Source organism: Nannospalax galili, unplaced genomic scaffold (assembly GCF_000622305.1).
Source record: "Nannospalax galili isolate Female #2095 unplaced genomic scaffold, S.galili_v1.0 scaffold278, whole genome shotgun sequence".
In the NCBI taxonomy this organism is placed as follows: Eukaryota; Metazoa; Chordata; class Mammalia; order Rodentia; family Spalacidae; genus Nannospalax; species Nannospalax galili.
Genome location: NW_008347536.1, coordinates 11,619,309 through 11,642,888, shown reverse-complemented (window position 1 = coordinate 11,642,888; position 23,580 = coordinate 11,619,309). Strand labels below are relative to the sequence as shown.

The 23,580-nt window shown below is 52.1% G+C and overlaps 2 protein-coding genes across 2 annotated transcripts in view; one reads left to right on the top strand and one right to left on the bottom strand.

Annotated features, from left to right (window-relative positions):
• Usp35 (ubiquitin specific peptidase 35) overlaps positions 1–19,304 on the top strand; it is a 27,525-nt gene extending 8,221 nt beyond the window's left edge. The window contains exons 4-13 of the mRNA XM_029568855.1: positions 1–342; positions 1,116–1,248; positions 2,800–2,929; positions 3,306–3,407; positions 4,773–4,931; positions 9,445–9,638; positions 10,877–10,970; positions 11,846–11,952; positions 12,393–13,656; positions 14,790–19,304. The exon at positions 1–342 is cut by the window's left edge and continues 80 nt beyond it. Coding sequence (XP_029424715.1) covers positions 1–342; positions 1,116–1,248; positions 2,800–2,929; positions 3,306–3,407; positions 4,773–4,931; positions 9,445–9,638; positions 10,877–10,970; positions 11,846–11,952; positions 12,393–13,656; positions 14,790–14,957 — 2,693 coding nt within the window. The 3' untranslated portion in view covers positions 14,958–19,304. The remainder of the gene's footprint in view (positions 343–1,115; positions 1,249–2,799; positions 2,930–3,305; positions 3,408–4,772; positions 4,932–9,444; positions 9,639–10,876; positions 10,971–11,845; positions 11,953–12,392; positions 13,657–14,789) is intronic.
• Positions 19,305–19,349: 45 nt separating this feature from the next.
• Gab2 (GRB2 associated binding protein 2) overlaps positions 19,350–23,580 on the bottom strand; it is a 106,303-nt gene continuing 102,072 nt past the window's right edge. Inside the window, exons 7-10 of the mRNA XM_008844197.3 lie at positions 23,478–23,568; positions 22,753–22,855; positions 21,070–21,195; positions 19,350–20,371 (exon numbers count right to left, since the gene is read on the bottom strand). Coding sequence (XP_008842419.2) covers positions 20,228–20,371; positions 21,070–21,195; positions 22,753–22,855; positions 23,478–23,568 — 464 coding nt within the window. The 3' untranslated portion in view covers positions 19,350–20,227. The remainder of the gene's footprint in view (positions 20,372–21,069; positions 21,196–22,752; positions 22,856–23,477; positions 23,569–23,580) is intronic.

The window sequence follows — 23,580 nt, the reverse complement described above, 5'->3', positions numbered from 1 at the left end:
TGCCCGACGGCCCCGCGGCCGACGAGGTGTTCGCGCTGCTGCGGCGCGAGGTGCTGCGCACGGTGTGCGAGCGCCCGGGGCCCGCCGCCTGCGCGCAGGTGGCCCGGCTGCTGGCGCGTCACCCGCGCTGTGTGCCCGAGGGCCCGCACCGCCTGCTCTTCTGCCAGCAGCTGGTGCGCTGCCTCGGCCGCTTCCGCTGCCCCGCAGAGGGCGAGGAGGGCGCGGTGGAGTTCCTGGAGCAGGCCCAGCAGGTGAGCGGGCTCCTGGCGCAGCTGTGGCGCGCGCAGCCGGCAGCCATCCTTCCTTGTCTCAAGGAGCTGTTCGCCGTCATCTCGTGCACAGGTGCGTGTGCGCCGGGGCTGGGGCGGCAAGGGCCGGGATACACAGCACACCTACTCGTCCTGGGCAGCTACTCTGGGTCCTAGCTCGCGGTGGGGCTGGAAATGCTGGAAGCACATCACGTGGTGTGGGAGGTCGTTGCAATCAGTCTGGGTGAGCTAGCCAACAGGATGCTGGCTCATGGCCTTTGCGACAGGTGGGCTTGATCTGGAGAAGGGAACACCTAGCAGCAGGGGAGCTTTGCAAGCATTTACTGAACTCAGAATCTTGACCTCCGGTTGCTAGCTGTGGAACCTGGATTCTAGTGTGAATGACGGGTGAGATCTGTGCCCTTGGTGCTTATAGGGCCAGGCAGGAGAAAGGAGGGTAAAGCTCTGGCAGCGAAGAGAGCCAAGGCCAGCCTTGTGTGGAAGGGCTTGACTCCTCACACAGTTGCATGGCAGAGTTTGATACTGTGCCTTCTCAGGTCTTTGACTGTGTAGCTGCACCTGGAATCTCCTTTCCTCCCAGGTCTCCCTCCTGAACCTCTTCTGGCTGGCTTCGGTGTTGCTGAAAGGGCTTGTCTCTATATGCATAGCTGGGGATTAATGCTTAGTCTTGGTGCCCAGAGCATGGTATTGAAGGTTTGTGAAGTGAATGAGTTACCATGGAATCAGAGACTTCTATGCTATAGGGGGAGAGGAGGTGGCCTGAAGTGCTCTTTTCAGAGGCCCAGCCTAAGCTGTGGGAGCAGGAAGGTGAAGAGAGCTCAGTCTAGCCCCCACTCATTGTTCCAGAGGAGGAGCCACTGTCCAGTGCCCTAGCCAGTGTGGTCCAGCACCTCCCATTGGAGCTCATGGATGGTGTGGTCCGAAACCTCAGCAATGATGACAGTGTGACAGACTCCCAGATGCTGACTGCCATCAGCAGGTGGGTGCTGAGGGTAGATGGGTGGGGCTGGGCTCTTCCCTCTGGTCTTCTGAGTGCCTCCATCTGAGTGGGGATTCTGGGCTACATGTAGTCAGAGGCCAGACTCTCATACCTGTGTATTCATCCATGGGTTCTACAGCTCTATTCTGTGCTTGGTTCTGGGCTAGGTATGAGGGGTACAAAATCCTGTCCCAAAGATGCCCTCAGGCTAGGTGCCAGCTGTGTGACCCTGAAAATGCCAGTGAGCTGTCATCCTGTTTCCCCTTCTGTAAAAATATAAGTGGGTAGTGGTATGAGGAGGTGGAAGTAGGGGCTGGGGAGATGGCTCAGTGACTGACGGTGCTTGCCTGTGAGGATCTGAGTTCAAATCTCTGGTACCTATGTAAAGAGCTGGCATGGCTATAAATACTATAATCCCAGCATTGTGGGGTCACATCCGAGGAGCTCGATGACCAACCAGCTTAGCTTAGTCAAAACGATGAGCTTTAGGGTCAGTGGAATACCCAGTCTCAAGGGAATGAGGTACAGAGTGATTGAGTAGGACACCTGATGTCATTATGTGCATGTGTACACATATGCACTCGTGCACATACACACAGAGGGAGGGAGAAGGGAAGAGAGGGGAAAAGAAAATGCAAGTAGGTTATGATGTGCTTTGAGTCTGGAAGACCACAAACAGAGTTTGGGTGCTTTTCAGCTCACAAAACCCATGCACCCCCACCACCACACACACACATACTGTCTCTGTAAGGCTCTCCTGGATCCTTGTCTTTAGTGGGTACAAGTGTAGAGGTGAGAGGTAAAATGCCCAAGAGCCAGTTCTACCCGTCACTTTTCACCTGTGACCTTGTTTAGGTCATTGAACCTTTGTTTCAGTTCCCTCACCTGTAATAATCAAGGAGCCCACTCGAGAAGGTTGGGTGCTGCAGGAGCCGTGCCAAGGACAGCGCTGTGGAACTACTCATAATTCTTCCTGCTCTTCCTCAGTATGGCACCACAGGCTACTCAGTATTCAAGTAATGGCAGTGGGGGCATTTTTCTGAGCACCTACCACATGCCAGCCCCATGCCTAATGCAGCACCCAGGCCTGGTGGTGTGATCTCAGGCAGTGCCTGGTGCAGGTGGATATTGCAAGGGCTTAGCTGAGGTTAACCCTTGGAGGGGACATTGTCTCCATTTTGCAGAGGAAGAGTCAAGGCTCAGAGAGGGGACATGACTTGCTCTGGTCACCTGGCAGGCCTTGATGGAACTTGAGCTCTCAGCCCCAGGGTAGAGCTCTTCTATGCAGAGGCAGCTGGAAGTCCTCTTCTCCCCTGCAGTGGGGTTCAGTGGCTGAGAGGGCTTGGCTCATTTCTGGAGGGCTGTGAGCCTATTTGTGCTGGGTGTCTGCTGGGCCCATTTGCATTCTCCAGAAGTGTGTCATTTGTCCCACAGTCCCAGGTGCCCTGTGCAGGTATGAGTCAGGGCTTTACAGCCAGATCTGGGGTTGCCCTCAGGACCCAGGCTTTTGAGCCTCCCTTGTCCCTGTGTCACTGTCACTCCCCTCACCAGGATGATCGACTGGGTGTCCTGGCCCCTGGGGAAGAACATTGACAAGTGGATCATTGCCCTGCTGAAGGGCCTGGCTGCTGTTAAGAAGTTCAGCATCTTGATTGAGGTTTCGCTCGCCAAAATTGAGAAGGTTTGTGGCCTTTCCTGCTGGTTTCTTCTGGGGGCAGTGCAGGTATGGGATGCAGAGTGTTGGGGTCCCACTCAATCTCACTGTGTGACAGGGCTAATTCACTGCCCTTCTCTGGGCCTGAGACTCCTGCTCCATTATCTAGACCAGTCATTCCAGTGCATGTGTCCGTCACTATTGGCTCGCCCCCACCCATTACTTGCTTGATTCTTGCTGCCTGTCTTTCTATCTGTTGGTCCACCCGGTCCTGTGAGCAGTTCCCTTTGTGGGTCTGCTGCTTCCACTCTGCTGTCTCGGGTTCTCTCTCAGGATCTGCTGTGGTTACACCTGGCCTTGGGCAGCTCCAGTCTGGGGACTCCTGACATGGACTGTCTTTTAGGTCTTCTCCAAGCTGCTGTACCCCATTGTGCGTGGAGCTGCCTTGTCTGTCCTCAAGTACATGCTCCTGACTTTCCAGCACTCCCACGAGGCCTTCCACCTGGTGAGTAAGTACCCTGCTTCTTGCTCTGGTTGGCGAGGCCCCATGTACTTCTCTGCTTGGGTCAGGGCTTGGGTCTCGAAGTCCAAGACCACAGAGCCTCATTATAGGAGGCCCGACACCTCATTGTACAGATAGGAAACAGAAGCCAGAGAATTTGTGTGACCTCCCCTCTGTCACGAGTGACAGAGCCTCAACTGGTGACAGCTAATGTTCCTTGGGGCCAGGTGTGTGGCAGCAGGGTGCTAAGGACAGTGTGTGCTCATTGACCTAGCTCCTGGACAGAAGGTCTTCAGAGGAAGAGATTGCAGCGGGGAGAGGTTAAGCCACTTGTCCCAGATAGTGATTGGACAGGGAAGGTTTGTGCCAAGCTGGTCTGACTCCCAAACTACTGTCCTGTTCTCGACAGCCTGCTGGCATCCATTAGCCTGACCTCTAGGTTCCTCTGCTGTCCTCACGGCCCCCTTGGGAAGGGTGGTCTTCCTTGCTCTGCTGAGCCCCACATATGGGGCTTTAGATTCTGATGGTGGCCGCTGAGCAGGACAGTGGAACTTCACACTTTCCAGTTTGTTGCAGTGAGAATATAAGCTTAGGAACAGGGATGGGGACCAAGTGTCACTGTGGTAACCTTAGTCTGGGTACATGTCCTTTTGGAGTCAGGGGTGGGGTAAACCACAAGGATGGTAGGAGAGGAGTAGGTGAGGTGCTATCTGTCTGGAGCCTCCCATGTATGAACCAAAGCATTTTCCTCCACTCCTCTGGTCCGTGTCCCTGTGGCCTATTATGACACTGTAATATAATACTCCAAGGAGTTTGACAATTGAAACTCCAAAACACAGGGAACAAATGGGCTTTGGACTCAGAAGGACCTGATTCAGATACCACCTTCAGATAGTACAACCTTTCTAGGACTGAGCTATCTCAGAGGCAGAGCACTTGGCTGGTATGCTCAAGACTCTGGGTTTGACCCCAGCGCTACCTACCCCACCTCCAATTATATAACACTTAGAATCATTCATGCTGTCGGGTCCATCAGCTACTGTGTTGTGGCTTCAACATCCCCTGCTGGGCAAAGAAATTGTGGCTACACAGGCCTTTGACTCCGGGACTGGAGGGTTGACTGAGGTTGAACAGCAGGCCTCCGGTCAGCTGTGAGTGGGGAATTATTTATCCTGTTTTGCAGATGAAGAAGCAGAGGCAGGGAGTCTTAGGTCAGATGCTTTGTAAAGGGAATTGTCCTCTGTGGAGCTCAGCCCCACCCAGCCAAGAGGACACTGGTCACGTGGCTGTGCCTTCCATGCTGAGGCCTGTGCTTTTCATCCCAAGCCTCAGGTAGGCACTTGGCCTGACCCTCCTCTGCTCTTGCAGCTTCTCCCTCACATTCCCCCGATGGTGGCCTCTCTGGTCAAGGAGGACTCGAACTCTGGGACCAGCTGTCTGGAGCAGCTGGCTGAGCTGGTGCACTGCATGGTGTTTCGGTTTCCAGGCTTCCCAGACCTGTATGAGCCTGTCATGGAAGCCATTAAGGTGAGTGGCCATCCCAAGGCCCTCAGGCAAGGGTATCAGTTTGGGCCTTCTTTGAGGCTGTGCCACGGCTTGGTGGCAGCCTTGCATCATCTGGTCCCTATTTCCTGTCACCTCTCTGGATGGTGAATACTTCAAGCACATGGAGTTACCCACTGCTCCCACCTGGGCCATCTTCTCTCACCTGTGCTCTGAGCCTTTGCATATGCTGTTCCCTCTTAACTATAAACATTTTTCTCCACCTGCATCATAGCACCTACTTCATTTTTATTTAAAAAATGTTGTTTCAGTTAGACAAAATAATGGGTCATAGCACCTACTTATTCCGTATGGTCTCAGGGTCTCAAGGGTTGCCTTCCTCAGTGAGCCTTCCCTGGGCGGTCAGCGCCTCCTTTACTTCCTTCCCTAGGCTTTGGCAGGCCTCTGGGCTTCCACAGTGCCAGCATGTTCTGTCACACATGTTCACTGTGTGTCTTGTTCTCCAGAGCAGGAGCGAAGTCCACCTTAGGACTGGGTTGATGCCCTGCTGTGGAGCCAAGCTGAGCTTGGAGACCCAGACCCAGAGCAAATCAAGCCACCTTCCTGGAGGAGGTTATGCAGCTCACTGGGATGACAGACATGAGCATAGGAAGTCTAAGCTAAGCAGCTCATTCAGATGGCTATGGGTTGGCTGAGAACAGTGAGGATCTGGGGCATGGGGAGGGGGTAGGCTTCAAGGATTAAAGGACTCTGAGGTGGCTTGTGGGTCGCTACGATCTGACCTCCACTAGTAGCTGTGGATAGTGCTGCCTTGGACACTGTTTTACCACTGTGCTGGATAGCTTTAGTGTCAACTTGACACACTGGGTTGAGGGAGCCCCAACTGGGGAATTTCCTCCATGGGACTGGCCTGTAGCCATGTCTGTGGGGCATCTTCCTGATTATTGAGTGATGTGGGAGGGTCCAGCCAACTGTGGGTGGTGCCACCCCTGAGCATGTGGGCCTGTGTTGCCTAAGAAAGCAGGCTGAGCAGGGGTCAGGGGAGCAAGCAGGTAAGCAACATTCCTCTGTGGCCTGTGCTCCAGCTCCTGCCTCCAGGTTCTTGCCCTGAGCTCCCTGATGAACTGTGACCTGGGAGATGTAAGCCAAACCCTTTCCTCCCCAAGTTGGTATTGGTCGGAGTATTTTGCTCTCTCTCTCTCTCTCTCTCTCCCTCTCCCTCTCCCTCTCCCTCTCCCTCTCCCTCTTACATTTCTAGGTAACAGTCCATCACTGAGGAAAGCCAGGGCAGGAACTCAAGGCAGGAACCTGGAGGTAGGAACTGAAGCAGAGACCGTAGAGGAACACTGCTTAGTGGGATCCTCTCTCTTTTTCTCTCTCTCTCCCTCCTCTCCCCCTCTCCCCCTCTCCCTCCTTCTCTCCCTCTCTCCCTCTCTCCCTACTCTCTCCACTGTGTAGCACTGGCTGGTCTGGGCCTCTCTAACCAGCTGGCCTCCAACTTATAGGGATCTAGCTGCCTGCCTCTGCCTCGAAAGTGCTGGAATTAAAGGTGTGTACCACCACACCCACTGTACTTTTCTCTTGATGCTCACAAGACACTTGCAAGCCAGACATGATTTGGGTTTCATGGGTGAGGAAAGTGAGGCTTGGCTTGTTGATGTGTTCAAAGTCTGTGAGGTATTGAGGGATACTGCTAGGACCCTGGACCCTGAGACCTTTACTGTGGCCTAATACAGAAGTATTTATAAATTTGTAATACCTAAGGGTTGTCTGGTGTTAGTCAGGCATGTACGGAAGATGAGTTAATAGTCTGAAACATGAAAGATAGTCTGAAAGATGAGGTAATAGTCTGAAACATGGGCAGATCCCATGTTTTGCTATCTGTCTTGTATGCCCAGTGACTGTCAGGAGTGAATGAATGATAAAGTATCATTACAGCGTGACCAGTGAACAGAGGAGTGTGGTTTTGTATGATGTGTTAAGGAAACCAGAGATGAGCGAGACCCAGGCTGTGCATGGTGGGGCTGATATTCTGGTCTAGGGACAAGGCAGGTCTGAAAGTGCCTCCCTCAGAGTGAGCCTTATAAAACAGGTACAGATGCCACAGGCACCCACTTGAGAAACTTCTGGAAGGCCTGGTAGAGGGAGTAAGCGGAGTTTGACCTTGACCATTGGGGTCTGCCCGGAAGACATTCTAAGTGATTCTGAGGGAAGGTAAGTCTAGTTTGATGGTAATGTCAGTGGAGTGGAAAGGAGCTTGGAAAGGTCAGAAAGGACTTGGGCCTAGGTGGAGTCACTCTGTTAATCCACTAGAACTGAACTTCTAAACTTTCCCACCAAGGTTCCTGATGGCAGAGGAAAAGCACTTACCTGGAGTAGTTGGATGTGAGCCCGGAGTTTCTTTCTCTCCATCTCATCTTATCTCACAGACCCGTCTATACTTCACAATTATAAGCATTTGTAATATAAATGTACTTTTCTGGTCTGGTGGGATGGCTCGGTGGGCAAAAGCACTTGCTGCACAGACTTGATCTGAGTTTGATCCCTGGAACCCATCTAAAGCAGGGAGAACCTACTCCTGGAAGTTGTCCTCTGACCTCCACATGTGTGCCATAGCATGTCCGCACCTGGAATCCCCCCACCCCCATAAATACAATCTAAAAACTGGGAAAAACCTTTCCTTTCTTGAATATTAGGAACATCACACCAAGATGTGCAGCCAATTTAGTAGCAATGTAGCAAGTGGCGGCATCACCCATAATGAGCTTTCTTTCACATGTACTGTGTATGTCTAGCTTTCTTTGTATAGGTGTCCCTTTGTAAATAAGTTCTGGAAAGTTCTCTCACTTAGATATATTGTTATAGCAATTTCTCAAGGCATTTAAGAGTCATTTGGAAGTTTATTTTCCTAGGAGTGCAAACTTGATTTCCTTGGGAAAATGGTATTTGAATATTCTCCTGTTTGCATCTTGACTGTGTGCAGTTCTATTTGCCTTTATACCTATTTGTTCATTCTATGTGTGGGGGACTCATGGCATAATGGAAGGGAAGAAGAAGGTACTGAGCCTGTGTTTGGTTTTCCTGAGGCTGAGGATTGAACCTGGGGCCTTGTACATGCCAGGCAAGTGCTCTACCACTGAGCTTATATCCCTAGTTGTCTTTAAAAAACTAATATTTATTTGTGTGTATATGTACGTATATGGGTGCGTGCGCGGTCAGAGGACAACTTGCAGGAGTTGGCTCTCTCCTTCTGCCATGAGGGTTTTGGGGATTGCATTTGGGTCATTAGGCTTGACAGCAAGTGCCTTTACCTGCTGAGTCATCTTGCCAGCCCCCTAGCCCTCTTTACTTTTTATGAGTCAGGGCCCAGGTTGACCTTAAAGTACTATGTATCTCAAAGTAGGCCTTGAATTTGTAATCTTCCTAAGTAGCTGGGGTGATAGGCTTGTGCCCCTAGGGCAAGTTTTTCTTTCTTTTCCTTTCCTTTTCTCCTCCCCCCCCCCTTGTTTTGTAAGTCATCTGTGAGAGGTGATTGACCAATCTGATAAATGGTTCTGGGGAATGAGTGAGCTTAGGGTTACAGCACAGCTTGGTCAAGCCCTTCTGCAGTCTGTGTGCCAGGCAGGGAGGGCCTTGGTGCTAAGCTAGTGTGAGGCTGTGATGCTTTTGACACATCTAGGGCTCTGCTCAGGAGCTGGAAAGATGACTAAAGCCAGAGGAGCTGCTGGGTGCCTCTGACATCCACTGTGTGGTAACGTGCTCTGCTTTGCTGTTTGTCTCTGTTGTTAGAACTAGTGCCTGGCAGTCTTGTAGCACCACTATTCAGTGTGACAAAGGAAGACCTGCTGAGCCCCTGCCTGTGACAAAGGACTATATCTCAGGGCCTCAGACCCTCCTACCACCACCGACTTAGGATCTAGTGCCAGGAGGAGACTGATTTGCTGGAAGGCTGGCTCTGTAATCTCAAGCAAGGAGGGGAAGTGGGAGCACCCATGTGAGGCACTGTGACAGCATAGAGTGCCAGGCCGATGAAGGTAGGGTGCCCTGTCTTGAGAGCTGAGGAAACTGAGGCCCAGGGACGTCATGGGACTGAGGCAGAGACTGACTGGACGTCGTCACAGCCAGTGAGATGGGAGTTAGGGCTGGAACTGAAGTCTCAACACTACCAGATTTGACTGCTGGCCAGTATTGTCATTGCATAGTCTGTCACCCTGGGGCTCTGTCTAGAGCACACACATTTGTCACTTACTGCTTGTGTGACTGCTGCGCCATTCTCTGCTCCATCTGAATTCTAGTTTTGTTTTTTTTTCATCTCTAAGATGGGGATTATGACACCTCAGACAATTGTCATCCGAAAAATCATATAGAAGGCATGTGTGTCAGAGTGAGACCCTAGAGTGAGTTGTAAGCTGTTTGCACACCTGTCTAGACCCTTCTGAGTGTGTGCTTAGGTGGAAGTGGAATGGATTCTAGTCCAGGAAATCTTCTGGAGGTGATGACTTTTGAGCTGACACTGGTGTCCACTGTTTCTTCTCAGGACCTCCACGTTCCCAATGAGGACCGCATCAAGCAGCTGCTGGGGCAGGATGCCTGGACCTCCCAGAAGAGCGAGCTGGCTGGCTTCTACCCCCGGCTCATGGCCAAGTCAGACACGGGCAAGATTGGCTTAATCAACCTGGGCAACACGTGCTATGTGAACAGCATCCTTCAGGCCTTGTTCATGGCTTCTGAGTAGGTGTTTTTTGTTTGGGACAGGTTCTTGCTCTGTGGCCGGGGCTGGCTTTGAACTGCTTCTGCCTCCCAAGTGCTGGTGTTGCACGTGTGCCCACCATCCTTTCTCATTTTTCAATTAAATAAACACACTGTCTACTGTTTGTGGCTGCACACACCCCTGTGGCTTGCTTGAAAATAACCACATTCCGCCCTGGCTCTGAAAGGAAGCTTTGATTCTGTCTTGTCTTATGGCCCTAAGGTGGTGGTTTCTCAGAGCTTCAGGTTTGCAGAAGTGGGAGCTGATGTCTAAGGTTTCCTAAATTGCTACTTGCTCTCCAGCTGCCTGGCGAAAGACTACTTCTGTGGTGTTCTGAGTTCTGGTACATGCAGACCATTGCTTTCATAAAATAGAACACAATGATTTCCCAGAAAAATGCTCTTGTGTTTGTGGGGTGTAGTGATACTGAGACACTGCAAGTACTTCACGAAGCTCATTTTCTGCATGTAACCTTGCCTGAGACCCGCCACTCAGGCCATACTTTTGAGTGCCACCATTCTCTACAGTGACTGTGAAGCCGTAAGGGACTGACCTATCTCAAACTGCTTCTGAGGACAGGAACTGAGCTAGGGCCAGGAAAGTAGAGTGCTCCAGGGATAGCAGGTGTCAAGAGGGCCTTTCTTGACCCCTGAAGGATCAGTCTTGTCTTTGGAAGCCAATCTCCTGGCCGTGTCATCTTGTGTCAGTGCATTCTGCATGTTGAGCCTGCCTTTTGAGGACAGGGTTAGCTCCTTGCAGCTCTCAGGCAGGGTTCTAGGCAGGGGCTGCAGGAGTGGGTTGCAGAGACAAGGTTGGGTCAGGTCCTGCTCTGGGTGGGTGTGAATGGTGATTATCAGGGAAAGAGCCATCAGAGTGTGCCAGTGGCTGTGGTGGTGTTAGAAGGGACGTGCCAGTGTCCCAACGTTATGATATGTGCATATTTGAGCCCTAGAGTCATGGGGTATCTGAGCTGGAAGGGATGGAGGGATCATCTTATTGTCTTATTTATTATATGAAGATCATTACAGAGTTCATTTATTATATGAAGATCATTACAGAGTTCAAGACCCTAGGCACTCCAGGCCAAGTTGCTGAAAACTTCTCCCCAGCCTCTGGTCTCATCTGGTACTAGTGATGTCAGAAACTCTGGGTGGTCTGGAATGGGAGTAGAGGTTCCTGGGACCTTGGCTTACCCCGGGCACTCCTGTTTCATTCAAAGCTTTCGACACTGTGTCCTCCGTCTGACTGAGAACAACTCACAACCCTTGATGACCAAGTTGCAGTGGCTCTTTGCCTTCCTGGAACATAGTCAGGTACATGCTGGGCATGCATGGGCAGGGTGAGGAGGTGTCATCAGGCCCTTCACCAATACCTTCACATCTCTGGGACCTGCCTACAGCTGTCTAGAAGCTCCCATTCTATGGAATAAGCTGCTGAGCCCCAGCTCAGGCTGTACTACTGGTTCGTAGCCAAAGCCTCCAGGCTTTGTCTAATGGTGGACGGGTTGTGCCTGGAGCCCCTTTCCTGGCTGTGTTGTAACAACCTCCCTTCAGCAGTTCAGTCCTTGTCTCTGATCCACTAAGGCTCCCTCATCTGCCAGTTTTGAACACCTGGGTTATCAGGAACTATGAGGTGTTACGGGCATGGAGTGGCAAGCACTGGCTCTGTTCTTTTGGAATCTAAAGCCTGTGGCCAGGGATTTGGGAGGCCCTGTGTGCAGCCTTAGATGGAAAGGCCCCTTTGTCTGGCTTGAACAGGGAAATGGAGTGGAAAACTAGGGTTTGTCAGTACACGGGGAGGGGACAGTTGGTGATGATGGGACTTTGGGAAGACGTCTTGGAGGCTCTCTGCCCTGGAACCTCATTTTGGCAGGAGTGAGGGGTGTTTTTAGTAGATAGAAGGCAATGAAATGAACAAAGGCCTGGAGGGACTCAAAGGTATGTGATCTGTGAAGGCAGAGCAGGGTCCTAGGTTGTTGACTGCCAGGACCCTGATGCCGCCCTGCTCAGGGGCTAATCAGATTTGTGGGAGGAGGTGGGTCAGGCCAGGTAAGAAGGGGAAGGCAGTTGGTTAGGACCTGGCATGTTTGGGACACAGTCCTGGGTAGGCCCTTAGGCATAGCATGCTATGTGCTGATGGGTGCGCGGTTCCTTGCTCCTGATCCCACTTTTAATCTGCCTTGTCCTAGAGGCCTGCCATCTCTCCTGAGAACTTCCTGTCTGCATCCTGGACACCCTGGTTCAGCCCTGGCACCCAGCAAGACTGTTCAGAGTATCTGAAATACTTGCTGGATCGGTAAGAAGACTGGAGGGTTGGAGGGGGGTGTGTAGGTCCTGAGAACATTGTTAGAGACAGTCTGCCCCTCTGAGCTGGGTCACATCTTCCTGGAAATGGGAAATCACACCTCTGAAAGGCAGGGTAAAGTGTGTGCTGCAGGTGTCTGAAGATGCTGAGCTGCACAGTGTACCCTGAGAGGGAACCAGTAAGTGTGTGTGTACCCTTGTGTTGTATTTGCCCAAGTGCACTAATTTTCAGCACAAGGTCCTAAGTCCATCTTCATGTAGGTGTGTGGTAGCTGTGGTGCATGAGCACAAGTGTGTGTTAGCATGCGATTGTACATGGATGTGAATTCCCTGGGCAGACTCTTGAGTGTTATGTTTGAAGTGCAGTTGGCAGTGTGCTGGAGGTGGACCTCTTTGTATGTCTATAGACCCTGGTCTCCCTGCTTGTTCCAGGCTTCATGAAGAGGAGAAAACTGGAACAAGGATCTGCCAGAAGCTCAAGCAGTCCAGCTTGCCCTCTCCCCTGGAGGAGCCCCCTACCCCCGGCGCAACATCTGTGGAGAAAATGTTTGGAGGCAAGATCGTGACTCGGATCTGCTGTCTCCACTGCCTCAATGTTTCCTCCCGTGAGGAAGCCTTCACGGACCTCTCTCTGGCCTTTCCTCCTCCAGAGCGCCGCCGCCGCCTGGGCTCTGTGATGGTCCCCACAGAGGATGTGCGCGCCCAGGAGCTCACAGTGGCTCCCAGAGCCTCAGGGCCCAGCAGGACAGGGCCTCAGAGACAGAGGAAGCACTGTATCACAGGGGATGCTCCCCCCACTGGGCTGGACATCGAAGGTCTGGGCTCCTCAGGCACTGGAGGGCAGAGTGGGCAGGAGAAGGTGGAGGGGGAGCAGGCAGGGAAGGAGGAGGAGGAGGCAGTGGGCGAGGAGGAGGAAGAGGAGGAAGGAGCGAGGGAGGAGGAGAAAGAGGAGGAGAAAGAGGCGGCGGATGAGAAGGAGAAGGAAGATGAGAAGGAAAAGGAAGAGGACAGCCTGGGACCAGGGACCCACAGAGATGTTGCCACCCCCTCCAGGGAGCAGGGGTGTGGCCTAGAGGGCTCCCGCTCAGTCTTGGACCTGGTCAACTATTTCCTGTCCCCTGAGAGGCTGACAGCAGAGAACCGCTACTACTGTGAGTCCTGTGCCTCCCTGCAGGATGCCGAGAAGGTGGTGGAGCTGAGCCAGGGCCCTTGCTACCTCATCCTCACGCTGCTGCGCTTCTCCTTTGACCTTCGCACCATGCGGCGCCGCAAGATCCTGGATGATGTCGCCATTCCCCTCCTACTTCACCTGCCACTGGCTGGGGGTCAGGGCCAGGCTTATGACCTATGCAGCGTGGTGGTGCACTCTGGAGTGTCCTCAGAGAGTGGCCACTACTACTGCTATGCCCGGGAGGGTGCTGCCCGGCCAGCCCCTGTCGTGAGTGCCACAGATAGACCTGAGCCGGAGAACCAGTGGTACCTGTTCAATGACACCCGGGTGTCCTTCTCTTCCTTTGAGTCTGTCAGCAACGTCACCTCCTTCTTCCCTAAGGACACAGCCTATGTGCTCTTCTACCGCCAGCGGCCCGAGGATGGGCCTGAGGCAGAGCCGGGTTCTCCTAGAGTCCGAGCAGAGCCCAACCTCCACAAGGACCTGATGGAAGCCATTTCCAAAGACAACATCCTGTATCTGCAGGTGAGTCCTCTGTCTGCTGTTGAGCAGACCTTCTGGCATCTGATGCCACTCCTGGTGAAGGGGTTGGTCCAGCACAGCCATGTGCCTACGCCAGTTGTCTGTTCTTTGAGTCTCCTCAGTTTTAAATATATCCATCCACCCATGCATCACTTAGTAAGGGACTGGTTTTAGTGGCTGGAGAGGGACAACCCCGTACCTCAGAGGAAGGGACACTGAATAATAGCACAAACTAATGATGCTGAAGGAGAGAATGGGGTTCCATGAGAGTGAGCGATGGCATCAAATGGGTTGGGAATGCTTCTGGGGCTCCCATAGGGGCCACCTCCCTAGTGGCCTTCCAGTCCCTGCATCCTCTTATGTAACTGCCTCAGGCTCCTTTATCAGAGTCAAGAGTGGGATCAAAATATTTAGCCCTGGGGACAGTAGGGTTTGGGCCATTGAGATGGGACCAGCCATGGACCACCACAGCAGCTACTGGGGCCTATGGATCCTGTACCTGGAGTTGATGTTTTGCTGGGGGAAAGTGAGGGTATGGGAACACCAGGCCTGCCTTCTGTGTGTGTTTGGCCATGTGGCAGGGCTCTGGTGAGGAGTCTGTGAGAAACTGATCTTTTTGGCAGGGGAAGAGCTTGCTCAAGAAGCCTTGAGGCAGGGCATAGAGGGCACACATCTTTAATCCCACTGGGGAGGCAGAGGCAGGTGGATCTCTGAGATAGAAGCTAGCCAGGTTATATAGTGAATTGCAGGCCAGCTGGGGCCATAAGGAAACCTTGTCAAAAAACAAACAACCCCCCCCCCAAAAAAAAACCCAAGAGGCAGTGAGTTGACAGCTGATGCCAGGAACTCTGCAGAGGATTTCTTGAGGTTCCAGGACCTCTTGTTTTTACTTTGGGTCTTTGTCAGCTAGTTACTGTCTAGTGTGAACAAGTCTTTTTCCTCCAAGGACCTGGACTTGTCATTGGGAGGAGGGGGTAGAATTTGAAGCCTAAACGGGTGGAAAGATGGGCCTATCCTCCATCCTGCTCCTCAGCAGGGCCAGGTCCTTGGGGACCTAGAGATGCTGGCTATGCCATGCTGTGCTGGATGTGTAGGGGACCTGAATACTAAGCCTCCTTCCTGCCCTCTTTTTCCAGGAGCAGGAGAAGGAGGCCCGGAGCAGGGCAGCCTACATCTCCACACTCCCTGCCTCTCCATACTGGGGGAGGGGCTTTGATGAAGACAAGGATGAGGATGAAGGCTCTCCAGGGGGTTGCAACCCTGCAGGTGGCAATGGTGGCGACTTTCACAGACTGGTCTTCTAATGGGAACCCTCTTCAGACTGCTCCCACCTGTGGGGGTGCCACAGCAAACCTCAGAAGGGGCCAGGTGGGGCCCAGGGCCTAAGCAGAGTGCTCTGCCAGTTGGGGTCCAAGGTAGCTGTGGAGGCAATCCCAGAGTGAAGCAGACCCTTCTGAGGGCAAGAAGGATGGAGAGGGAACATCTGGGATGTCGGTCTACAGCTTGAAGTGTGCAGAAAAGCCAGATACAGAAAGCAGACCTGGGCCTCTGAGGATGGGCCTCAGGTCTTGGCATCTGTGCTATTAAATTTTTACATTTAAGTGTCCTGGCTAACTTCGAGCAACTTGGATAGGCTTGCTCTGGGCTTTGCCTCCCCAAAGGCCCTGTCCTGGAAAGCCCAGCTGACTCGGGCCAGGGTGGCATCGGCTCAGCATCCTGGTCCAGTAGCACTCCTAGTTCCCTTACTCGGTTGGCTCTTGCTCCATATGAGAAGCACAGTGGGAGTCAAGCCCTTGCACCAAGGGGGCTGTGTCCCCCCTGCCTACCTTCGTTTCTCTAAAACAGTTTCTAAGGCAAGGCATGTGGGTACCTCAGGGGTGTCTCACCCATTGTGTGCTTTTGAGGCATGTAGGTGGAAGGCAATGTAGCACTGGATCAGAGACAAGGATTTTACTTGTTCCCTCTTCTACCCCAAGCAATGCTACACTGTGGGAGAGCCCCCCTCCACAGCCCTCCCTAGCCTGCCTCAGTGCCTGAGATGCCAGAGTCCTTATTTTACTGCAAAGACATTCGTCTGTCAGAAAGCCATTGTCATATGAGGAAGCTGGCTGGCTTGGCTCCTCTGATAGGGTTGGGTGGGTGTGGACTGTGGCATGCACACAACCTCACTGTGCCCTGACACTGCTATAGCCCCTTCTCAGTGGAGAGGAGATGGTGTTCTCAAACAGGAATAAAACTCTGATCTCTGAAGCCTGTGGAGGATGTTTTTCCTGTTCAGGCTTGTGGTATCTGCTGCCCCCTTGAGTTGCTTATTGTGTCTGGGCAATCTGACAGTGACCTGGGCTCCCAGTTGGTAAGGTGAGAATGTCCCCTTGTCCTGAGGACTTGAGATGTAGCAGACTTCAGAGAACCCAGAAACTAGAGCTGGCAGCTGCCTGGGCAAAGGGCAAGGGAGTGTGCCTGGAGGATGCCCCTGGGATACTGGAGGGGACTAGTTTGTCAGGTGGGCCTGAGAACCCAATAGTTGGATATTGTTCAGATTCCAAGAATTCTGAGTTGCCCTGAAATATGTTCTCAAGAGCTTCCTCTGTTCCTCCTCTCAGAAGAGGGGGCAGGGGAGGTCATGGCATGAGCTGAGGTAAGCTGGAAGGCAGCTCTTTCCTCAGGTCACAGTCCCGGTCTTGAAGCTGGAAGGAAAGAGGGACACAGATGTAGCTGTGTGCAGGCAAGGTCCTAACATCACCGAGTCCCTGTCCCATCATGCCTACCCATCCTCCTAACAAAGTAGCAGTAGGCATGTACAGAGATGGTGGCAGTGATGTGACAAAAGTTTCAAGGGCTGTTGATGGAGTTTTGGGGCCAAATGCTAGACTCTGGAGCTGGCAGGGAACCTGTGCTGGTCCTGCCTCTGCCTGAGCCTTTGAGTAAAGGTGCATTCCTAGCCTGGAAAAGTACCCAGTTACAGCCCATGAAGATGGAGTAGACTGGCACACTGGCTCCTGGGATCATTCAGGAAAGGATCCTAAAGAGCTTCCTGTCAGGGAAGGTATACATATCTGTGCATGGGTTCCCGAGGCTGCCCAGGATGGGATAAGTTGGATTCCACTTCCCTTTAGACAGACTCTAGCTGCCCACTCTGGGTTGTATTTCTAAAGGACTTTATTGTCCTGTTTCTACACCATAGTAAAAAGGGACCTGCAAGCTCCAGGCCTGTACCATTTGTCACAACAGCAAAAACATGACCCACTTGAGCATGTTTCCCACCCCACCCCAGACCTCAAAGATAAATACATGTTACAAATTTTTTTTGAAAACAGAATAAATTAATAACTTAAGTGATTAGGCACCAACAGTGATTTGAAAAATTAAATGTCAATCTTAAATGGTAATAAGACAAGAACATAAGACTAGGCTGCTTCTAGGTCATTTTCTCTTCCCAACAAATAATTTGTTTGAAATGATTCTAAGATTCAAGACACAAATAGCGAACAAATTACACAAGAACACACACCACCAGATACCACAGCACAAACCACCAGCAGGTACCCTTGGGTCTGGCTGGTCCTGCTGGTTCCAGATTCCAAACAGGGGGAGTCCCAGAATGATGACCTTATAAGGTCATCCTTACTTCCCCATACTGTTACAGCTGAAGGCCCAGACGGAAAGGAAGAACAACTTTCTCTCTTGTCCTGCACTCCTCCAAAGCTCAGTTGTAGGGTGGGGAAGGAGCGACGGTGGGGACTGTGGGCACTGGCAGATAAAGCCCAAAGGGAGACTGGACCTGAGTTCATGTTCCAATAACTTCAGAATGGTTGTGCTTCTGTTCTGGGAGTCAAATGTAGATGCCAGCAAAATCCAGGTAGAGAGGAATGGAATTAACTGGCTAATGCTCTGGGGCTGCCACTTCCTGGTGACCCTAACCTTCAAAGTATCCCTCAAGTTCTTAAAATAACAGAGCATCAGCTGTGGTCCATCCCAGTTCACAGACCTGCAAACCAAGTCCCAAGGAGACATCATCTCCTCCTCCTCGTTCCCATTCAGCTTTAACCTTGCAGGGGTGGAGGTGGATCCCAGCAGGACAAGCCTTTGTGGAAGCTACACTAGCTGAGAAACCATCCTCATTCTCGGGTCTCAGTTCTTGCAGGCGCCAGGGGAGGGGAACTCTGAGCCATGGGCAGGCCAAAGGATTGGTTTTTAATGGAATCGGTTTTTTCCTATTTGGAGGCTGGAGGATGGGCACATTAGACATGGCTGACAGTCTGAGGATTGTTAGGCAGAGCTCAGCTTCCCACAGACCTTGCTTCCATCACCACCCCTACTTCCATTATAAGGGTTTGGGTAGTAACACTGTGACAGGAACCAGGACAGAGGCCTTGAGACTAACTAGACGAAACACCTCAGTCTTGGAAGATGGCAGCTGGTTCTACTCACATGGCACTCAGCTCAGAACATGCACTCTGGGGTCTATGGGGTAGCTGCTGAGGCCAACAGTACCCAGACCTGTGTGGGCTCGTGCAGCACCAGTGTAAAGCTCAGCTATATGAGAGCCCTGGTGAAGAGGGATGTTCAGGGAACCATCAGGGTGGGGGGAGCCAGCCAGCACCCTGCAACCCTGCCCAGGGCAACCAACTACAGCCACCACTTCTGAGTGGCTGGCCTTCCACCCTCAAAGGCCTTCTACCCCTAATGCTGAGGCTCCCCTTATCTCGTCTCCTCCATAGACCCAGCCCTGCTTTCCCTTCCTCTCTAACCCACTCCACTCCTCTGACTGCCACCCAGCCTCCCCTAACTCCTTTACCTCCTCCTGCACTCCATCAGTCTTCTCTCTCCCTTTCTTAACTGTCACTACTGTCTATGTCCTTATCTTTTTTCTGACTGTGACCATCTCCAGTTCACCTTGGTAGTTGTTACCAAGTAATCTGAGCTGCTTCTCACATTATGTGGGGAAGATGGGCTACTACTGAAGAAAGAACTCCCAGGTGGGGTGTTCTAGAAAAGGGCTGTCCTGGTGAGGTGTGTGCCCTTAGTTGCTGAAAGGTAAGCATGAGTCACAGTTTGAGGACAAAGATCTGTTCACTTAGGGCAAAATGGAATGCTGGTTTGCCCCGTTTCTGAAATGTTCGAAAATGTAGTCAAGAACTTTCAATACAAAAACATTTCAATCCCCTTGACCTAGTTTAGGGTCCTTTTGATGCCTGCCTTCCAGCCCCTGCTCTGGTGACCTCTGAATCCAGAGAGAATAGTTTTGCTAATCCCTGCAGCCAGGGACAACAGAGGTGAGAAAAGCTGAGAAGACTGGGTCTGGCACCAGGCCAAGTGTACTGTCTTGAAACCTGACAGAAGCCACCCCCCAGAACCCCATGTAGTCCCTAGATTGTGTCACATTGCATGCACACAGCTGCCCTTGGTCAAAGTGACTCCTTCCCCTTCTGCTCTCTGCTGTACTCCCCCGTCAGGCCCTTCAATCTTATCTCCCTACTTGCTGCATGGCCTGTGCCCTCTGACTTCCTAGACACTTACTTTCTGTGCCATCCCTGCTGCAGTGTCCTTTCCCTGAAATGCCCCATGCCCAGCACACTCTTGTCTCAGGGTCCCCCCTCAGCTCCTGCATCACCTCCATCTCTCTCTCTCTCTCTCTCTCTCTCTCTCTCTCTCTCCCCCTCCCCCCCTCCCTCCCTCCACCCCTCCCTTCTCTCTCTCTCTCTCTCTCTCTCTCCCCCTCTCCCCCTCCCTCCCTCCAAGCCTCCCTACTCCCTACTGTACTGGCATTCCCACTCTGTTCCATCTGTCTCCAGCAGGGCCTGGGAAGAGGACTTGCCTGTCCCAGAGTGGTAGAGTCCCCTAGCTCCAGGGTTCAGAGGCCCTGACTACAATAATGTCTTTCACTCTAAGCCCTGCTGCTTGTCATTATCAATTTTCCCTTCCTGTTGGTCCTTCATTCTTCTGCCTCTCCCATTCCACGGTAATAGTCCTGACATGGCCTCAGGCTGACAGTGAGGGACCCATACAGGTTATCAGCTACCCTTCTATGTCTAGGAACCTAATTTCGTTGTCCATCAAGACCACACCATCTTTGACTTTCATTCTCAACCATTTCTTCTTGTGGCAGCTTGCTTTTCCCCTGCCAGGAATAACAGGGATGTAAGAGTCCATGTCCATTTTAGTCTGCTGGTCCTCAGCTCCCTGGCTCGTTCTTTGGGGCTGAAGAGAAGCAGCCCCAGGTGGAGGGAAGAGGGTAGAGTGGTGAGCAGATACAAGGTATGAGCCTGGCTCAGGGCCACAACCTGCCTTCCAATGGTCCCAGCAGACAATCAGGTCCCGAGCAGGAGGCTTTTTGGCAATAGCTCCTAACTAAGGTGGTGGAGGCACAGCCAGTACTGACAGAAGTCACCGGTGGGCCTCGAGTGGCAGAGGAAGTGTCTCCATCAGGCCCTCACCTCCAGGGGAAGGGTCCCTGATCGAGTGCTTTGAAGGCTGAGAGTGGTGGCGTGGAGGCGATGGAAGGAGGCAGCAGGGAAGAGCCAGGTCCGAGTGTCTGTCTCCTGGCCCCTCGCTGACCTCAGGGATCCCCATGTCACAGCTTGGCACCCTTGGAAGGCTCTGAGGACTGCCTCACATCTGTCCACTCCTGCATGGTGTTCTGCAGTGCTTGGGTCTTCTCCTTATCCACTTGAACATAGTCCACCTTCTCATCTGATGTGACAGATGATGTGGATGGCTGAGGGAACAAAGGGAATGGCTGTGAGTCACCTAGAAGATAAGGGGCTTCCTGTGCTGTGTCAAGGGGAAGGGAGATGGCCATGCTGAGCGACCTCAAGGACTTGTCTTTGCTGAGCATGGTCAAGTCCAAGTGGACCATCATCCATTGGAGGCACCAGGCCTGCCAACATCTTTCCGGCTCTCAGCCCACACCTGCCTTTCACAGACCCTGCTACCAGTATGCTATTACTTCAGCCTCCACTTACTTCCCTCTGGCCATGCTGCTCTAGGGAAAGGGATGTGTTGGGTGACAATATGCACCAGCCCTTGGAGAGCACTCACAGCATCCTGAGGGGAGCTGTGCTGAGGTGGTCCTCCCCACTGTTGCCTGGGCTGAGAGCAGTTCTTGGGGAGACTTTACTAGGCCCAGAAGTCCCTTCCAAGGGCTACTGTGTCTCTATCAGGCTTCTGTACTCCATCCAGACAGCAAGTTCTCTTCAAAATAGAGCTCAAGATAGGAGGCAGGATATCCATGTCTTGGCTTGGTCACTAACTCCCTTGGTAATCCTGAGTAATCCCAGTGGGTATACTCCATGACAAGGAGATGGGGAGGGGGTGGACAGATAAAGGTCTATGTAAAGGGGACTTGACTACTGCTTTGAGAGGAGGAACAGGAAGGTGACTCTGGAGAGGGTGGGCTCCCCCTCCCCCAGGTACCTTGCGATGGGGGCTTGGGGAGCCTGGCTGAAAGTCCAGGGCCAGATAATCGACACTGCCAGTACTCTTCTTTGGGGCTGGGCTGTTGGTGCCACTGGGAACAGGGGATGCAGACACTGGGTTTTGCTATTACAAAAAGGAAAAAAACAGTGAGTTTAGGAAACAGCCCAACCTACCATCCAGAAAACCACCTCTGGGAGCCAGAAAGCCTGCTCTGAGTCATGCACTATGACTTCACATTCTCATTTAAGTCCTCACAACAATCCTCAAAAGTGGGTTTCATTAGTGTTTATATTGTTGAAAGCTAAAACCTAGGTTGTGAGTCACTGTGCTTACACACAGCTGTCATGAGATGGGAACCAGGCATGTTTTCTGACTCCCAAACCTGTAATAATCTCATGGACCCAGCTGTTTCCTTTTTAGAGGCTTAGGGAAAGTTTCAGGTGCTGTCTCTCCTAGAAGACCCAACCTCAGTTTACAGGTCCCTGAGAAGCACCATTCTCCCACCTTGCTGGCTGCAGAGCTTTCTGTCACACCTTGCCACACACAGTTGGTGCTCCACAGAGGCCTGAAGAGTCACCTGTCTGGGTGACAAGCCTTCATTCCTTTAGTCATTCTCCATGTTACAGGTTCTAGGGCCCTGTCTTCAGCCAGGATCCTGCTTTAGGAAAGCAGTCTGTGTCTATGACTTGCCCAAGGTTTGACTTTAGTGAAAGAAGCAATAGAACTGCTTTAATGGTTGACCTCTTTCCTCAATCTTTGCAGCCCTGACCAGGTGCTGGGCGGCTGTGCCCTTTTCAGTGAAGATCTCAGACAGAAACTTACTGTGTTCTGCATGTGCCTATACCTCTACCACTGTCTCATCACAGGGAGTTACGTACCTATGTGTGTCTCCAACAATGCCTTTTTCAAGGGCACTGGGCACATCCCCTACAGCACAGTAATATTAGAACAAGGCTATGCTCTTTAAGACATAGACTTCCTTGTGGCAGGTCTGGGTCCCTCCCTCCCTCGCTCCCTCGCTCCCTCCCTCCCTCTTGCTTTCCTTTTGTGTCTGTTTTTTTTTTTTTTTTTTTTTTTTGGGAAAAGGGGTCCCCCCCTTTTTTTTTGGGTGGCCCGGACCTTTTTTTTTTAAACCGGGGTGGCCCGGGCGCCGGGGCCCCCCCGCCCCCCCCCCCCCCCCCCCCCACCCCCCCCCCCCCACAAGGCCATGCTCTTTAAGACATAGACTTCCTTGTGGCAGGTCTGTGTCCCCCCCCCCCCCGCTCCCTCGCTCCCTCCCCCCCTCTTGCTTTCCTTTTGTGTCTGTTTTTTTTTTTTTTTTTTTTTTGGAGACAGGGTCTCACCCATGTAGTTCTGGCTGGCCTGGAACTTGCTTATGTAGACCAGGTTGGCCTGGAGCTCAGGATCCACCTGCTCCTGCCTCCCAAATGTTAGGATTAAAGGCGCATGCTACCATACCTGCTCTAGGGCTGTGTCTTTCTTATAGCTGATAACAGCTCCCACTATTTGACCTGTATGTGTTTAAGAAGGGTCTGCAGCAAGAAGCTAACTCACACTTAGAGCAAGGTGGTCCTAGGCTCAGTTAAGTGGGCTGAGTTTGGAAGTGGGGAAGTGGGAAATGGGAGGTCAGTCCTGCAGGATTCTGACAGGAGCCATTGTAATGAATGCCCAAGGACTCACCATAGGGACGTAGTTCTCCTCGCTGTCTCCTGAGTCTGTGCTGGTGATGCTCTGTGTGGAGATGGGACGGCAGTACTGGGAGGAGCTGGAGTTAAAGGTGTGACTGTTGTACAAAGAAGACAGTGAACCCTAGGAAATGCTGACCCTTCTGTACCCAGACCTGGGCCTCTAGAGCCTCACACTTCCATTATCAGATTGAGATCTGATACAGGGAAATTTTAATTATTTCCTCTTTATAGGTGAGGAAAAACATTCCCGAGACCAAGAAACACCCAGATTAGTAACGCATACTCTGGATGTGTCTGTGAGAGCATTGCCAAAGATGATTGGCATGTGGTACAGCACCAGAGACGGGAAGACCCCGGCATATGGTACTGTCTAAGGCTGGGGACCTGGGTGGGGCTAAAGCAGAGGGGAAGAAGCCTGCAAGTACAGGCTTCTTGATGGCTTCCTGGCTGCCATGCTTTCTTTGCCATGATGTTTCTATCTTGCCATCAGCCTCAAAGTAAGGGAGCCACATGACCACAGAGTAAAACCTTTGACACCATGAGCCCAAATAACTCTTTCCTTCTCTTGAGTTGTTTATGCCAGATGGGAAACCTAACAAAGCTCATGACAGCATTAGCATTAAAGTCCAGGTATCTTGACCCCCAGAGGCCAGCGACCACTCCACTCAAGTCTTGACGCCCAATCCCAAGTGCCTGCTTCCATCGACAGATACTCACTTGACCCTGGACCAAGACTTGGTGACAGGTGATTTGAAGGGGAGCTCATCAATGACAGCATTGTTTCTTAAATCAAGCGGTGTTGGCTTTGCTGCAGCAGGAA